Source organism: Chenopodium quinoa, unplaced genomic scaffold (genome assembly GCF_001683475.1).
Source record: "Chenopodium quinoa cultivar QQ74 unplaced genomic scaffold, ASM168347v1, whole genome shotgun sequence".
In the NCBI taxonomy this organism is placed as follows: domain Eukaryota; kingdom Viridiplantae; phylum Streptophyta; class Magnoliopsida; order Caryophyllales; family Amaranthaceae; genus Chenopodium; species Chenopodium quinoa.
The window spans coordinates 1,435,812-1,440,770 of NW_018744593.1; the positions used below are offsets into that span (position 1 = coordinate 1,435,812).

Genomic DNA, 4,959 nt, shown 5'->3' on the forward strand with positions numbered 1-4,959 from the left:
TGATGTACGGTAGATTGCTAAGTAGTCGTTATGGTGATGATGTATGGTAGTTTATGTTGCTTATTGGTTGATGTATTTTGGACCTTTTGATGAAATAAAAATGCAATCTAATTTGGTACATATTACTTGTCATTGTTCCAAGTTTCATTACTGTAATTTGCAATTTGAATAATATTGTAATGATAATTGAAGCAAAAAGACTATGCAAATACATTGAAGCAAAAAGACTATGCAAAAAGACTGTACAAAAAGTAGAGCAATGAAGTTGGAAACATGATTAGCATAGCATATGATGCTTAAAACACCAGTACAGAAATAGGTCCCAAAATATCAGTTGTTACAAGCAAACATGCATCCTTAATCTAGCTGCTCTTAAATACATTAGCATTTGAATAGTATGATGAAATTATTGTTCAAAAAATACATCACAAAGTGCTTGTCATTGTTTAATTAGCATGTTGGGTTCCATGCTGGAGTGCAGAAAGTGAGATGGATTGTTGTGAAGCTTGGGCAGCTTGACTGAGTTGTTGTGATGATGTTGCTCCTGCTGCTTCCCCTGCTACTGGTGGCCTTGTTTCTGCTTCCCCTGCTGTTGCATTCTTCTTAGGTCTTCCAGGCTTCCTCTTTAGCTTATCAATAGGTGGAGTTGGGCACTTGTTTTAGTAATGCCCCAACCCACCACAATTGGAGCACTTGTTTTGCTACTTTGACCTCTTCACATTCTTCCTCTCTTGGTCTTCTCCAGCTTCCTTCTATCTTTTCTTGCTAGAAGGCCTCCCTGGTAACTTTCTATGTGCATGTGGCAAAGGCTTAGGATATGGTGTGACCTCCCACTGTTGATGATCAGGCATTGCTTTAAAAGATGGAGCATATGCCTTGGTATATGTTGCCACATGATAAGTAGGGTGGATGAAGGGCTCAATGTCTAGTATTCTCATTTGTATGCAGGCAAGAGCATGACAACAGGGTATTCCCATCAATGTCCATCTATTGCAACTACATGCCTTGTTTTCCAGGTTGACTACATAAGTGTCTTTTGAGTCATCAACCTCAAATTCCATCAGGTTAGCTTGATTGACTCTCATGTTAAACACTTGCTGAAGACCTCTGTGCACTATCTTAAGGACGATATGCATAATCACACCTTTGAAAGCTTTGAGGCCTTTTTTTTTTTTTTGCAAAAAATCTGCCCATCACATATCTCCTAACCCACTCCATCAACTGTAGAATAGGCTTTGTTCTAGCTTCTCTTAACACATTGTTGAAGCTTTCACAACAATTGTTCAAGAGCATTACTGACTTTGATGATGTGCTGAACTTATGCCTATACCAATGTGCAGCTGAAATACCTTGTAAATAGTTGAATGCATCATGACTCAACTCTTTGATGTTTTTCACATGTTGCTTGAAGTGGTGCTGTGGAAGGTGGAATTTGCACTTAGTAAGTTAGAGATCAAATATATAGCATTTATAAACAAATAACATAACATATGGCTTATGTTACCTCTGTGGTTAACCTTGCAGCTTTCCAGAAGTGTTCCTTGTACACAGTCCTAGGGAACTTAAACTTGAAATTGCTCTAAATATGCCTGTAGAAATATCTTGTGTCTACATCAGGCATAACACTAGCAAATGCATCTAGCAATCCCTGTTTTGTTACTTAAACAGTAAGCATCCCCACATATGTGTGTAAACAAGCCAAATGTTAATTGACAGAGTAAGTAGCACCATACCTTTTGCCTGTCACTCACGTATGTGAGATCATCTGCTTCATGAACCCAAGTAATAGAGTCAGCCACTGATGCTATGCCAGCCCTTAGTAACTCCAAAAACCAAGTCCAACTGTCAGCATTTTCCACCTCCACAACTTCCCAAGCTACAAGAAAGATGTTATTATTTCCATCTTTCCCTACAGTTGTCAGCAGTATTCCAGGATAAGGACCCCTCAAATGAGCACCATCAAATCCTAGAATTGGTCTGCATCCTACCATAAACCCCTCTTTGCATGCTTGCAAACAAACATACATTCTCTAAAACATAGGTTGAGGATTTTCCACTCCATCTACCTTTACAACAGCTGTACTACCTGGGTTGTATTTCAAGATTGCTGCTGCATAATCCCAGACCTTCTCATACTCCAAGCTAGCATCCTCATAAATCATTTTGAAAGCTCTCTCTCTAGCATACCAGGATAAATAGTACCCTATCTCTACCTTACACTCCCTTCTTGCTCTTTTTATGAATGCACAAAGCTTCCAATGAGGGTCATCTCTCCAATCATCAAGATACTCAGCTAGGTACTAAGAAGTTATCTTTGAGTTCTTAACCTGGTGTCCACATATATGCTTTAGCCTAAGACTCTTAACCTACCAAGTAGCTTCACCCTTTAACTTCCTGCAGTGAATCCTAAACCTACACTTTCTTCTACACCCTTTTTTGCATTCCAAGATCCTTGTTCTTTCGATGGGCAAGAACACCTATGAGCACAGTATGCACTAACTCTTATATTGTTATTGTGCATAAAATAGAAATCATACCCATTGTCAATAGCATGGTACTGTAAGGCCCTTCTAAACACCTTGTTACTAGGGAACTTTAGCCCTTTTGTCAACACTACCTTGCCTTTGAAATCAGTGTCAGGGTTAAACTCTGGGTAAACTGGACCCTCATCATATGAATCAACAACACTAACTACTTCATCATCTGAATCAACTATATCCACCTCATCCCCAATATGCTATGTACACCATCATCAATCTCATCCTCATCCAATGTTGCATCCTTGAACAGGCCCCCTAAACTCCTTGTTACCCTCTCTTGTATGTCATGATCTACATACTCATTAAACAAATCATCATCATCCTTGTCTTCAAAATCATTGTCACTCAAATCCACATAATCTTCATCACTTCCTGGAACCATCTCACCCTCAACATCAGCTCCTCCCTCATCATCATCAACAAATGGAATAAGCTGGTTCAAATTAGAAGCTTCTAGGTTGGGTTCTGAGTTTGTTTTCGGGTTGGTTTTGGGTTTGATTCTGGATTGGGTTGTGGGTTTGATTTTGGAAGGTTGGTTCCTGGGTTATTTTCTTGAAAATTAGGCAGGTACAGGACAGTTGGAGGTATTGAGATGGTGCTGGTAGAAGTGGGAGGGTTCTTAAATCAATGAACTGGTTGGGTGGTTTTTTAGTAGCTGAAGTGATGAGCAGCTTTTCTCTTCTGTGTTTAGCTATGGGAGGGGAGAACACTTTGAGAAGAAGGTTTATGGAATGTACTTTGATTGGTTGACTCAGATCTAGGGTTTTCAGCTTGGGAATCATGCAGCATGTGTGTTTGTGGTCCCCCCTTTGAATATTTAATGACTCACCAACCTCATTGCTTTCCATCTCACTCTTTTGCTCTCACTATCTGTGGAAAAAGTGATACCTGGACCATAAAGATTCATATTTACATCCTCCACCTAGTCTTCATGCACAACATAAAGGTGATAAAAACCATCTTTCTCAGGTGCTTCAAGAAACTCGGCTATGTCCTTATCACCCTTTATTCTAGCCCTCCTAGTGTAAAGAACATCCCTTCTTCCTAAACCCAATTTCCCCCACCTTAGCAAATCCTAAGTCAAATTTTATCCAATAAGAAAACTCAAAATAGCACACCTCCTCAACATTCACATGCAATGCTACCCCATACTTTGTTGGGTCTACATTTGGCTTTTTTTATAAGTTGTCTTGTTTTTCTTAGTCACAAAATGGCCACCATAGTACATCCTAATGTTAATCGACTCCATGAATTTAAACCAAGGTTCAAACACATTTACTCTACCATTAAACCTAACAAACACACTAAACAAAACAAAATCGAACATATTCAACAAATTAGCTAGAGCAACAAATTCAACAATCCATCAAAGTTTCTGGGTTTTATTTAAGCATCACACCACAAAATCACCAACAACATGCAACAATCAATTTAATTAGGTTGCTTTTTTTTCGAATAAATTTGTTAAACCTTAACCAATTTCACGCATTTTATGCAATTCACAACGAAATTGAAAAACTTACCTGGGTTTGTACTTCACTCTGTGATTAGGAAACCTTGATTTGCGTCCAAACGACCCCTTTCTTCCTCCTTTAGCCATTGACAACAGTGAATACGTGAGTTTCCTACTTATGTTAAAAAAGCCCCAATTTTTATAAAAATTCCAGTAATAAATTGATGATTATAAACTTACCTTACTTTATGGTTGAAGTATTAATGGTGTGCAGCACAGGAGAGAGAGAGAGAGAGAACCCCAAATTGATGTAATGGAAATGCAAAGCATTTATGGAAGAATGAGAGAAAGAATACAGGGGCAAGAGTTTAGAGGGAAAAGTAAGGGGGAGTGCAAATATAAAAACAATTAGGTGTAAGTAGGAAAAGTAATGAGTCAATGCCTGAAAGTTAGAGTCAATGCCGGAAAAGAGGGCCTAGGTTTCATTAAACAAAAAAAGTGATCGTGGTGGTTTTTTTTTTAAAAGGTTTTTTCTTGCAAAATGGAGGAATTCTTGTGCTCTAACTAATAGAGTCACGAAAGACTCTAATAAGGGCAAAATAGTAAATCTTAAAAGGCAATTCTAAGAAAAATAAAGGGAAAGTAAAAAAGCAAAAGCAAAACAAATTCTAGAAAAAAAAAGGACAGCTGTAATTAATGTTATAGCTTCAAAACAAAATTCCGTTGCTTAAAAAAGAAATCCCTGCAATTTCAGCTTCAAATAAGGCATCTCCTCAAATGCATTTCTCTACAAGGGAAAATACTTCAAAACAAATAATGGCGGTAAGAGACCTTAGTTGTTGTTGTTGTTGTTGTTGTTGTGTTTTTTGGCCCTCATTTTCCTCCACCTTTGTCTCATCATCTCATTGGAACCCTAGCCGCTATTGTGCCCAAATCGCAATAATTCTGCCAAGCAAGTGTCAGAAT

At 38.2% G+C, this 4,959-nt stretch overlaps 1 protein-coding gene across 1 annotated transcript; it reads right to left on the reverse strand.

Annotated features, from left to right (window-relative positions):
• Positions 1–752: 752 nt before the first annotated feature.
• Positions 753–2,027, reverse strand: LOC110699784. The gene is made up of 4 exons (XM_021877300.1): positions 1,734–2,027; positions 1,505–1,579; positions 1,210–1,416; positions 753–1,118 (listed from the first exon to the last, which is right to left on the reverse strand). Exons 1-4 carry the CDS (start codon positions 2,025–2,027, stop codon positions 753–755), a joined length of 942 nt encoding a protein of 313 aa, XP_021732992.1.
• Positions 2,028–4,959: the final 2,932 nt, after the last annotated feature.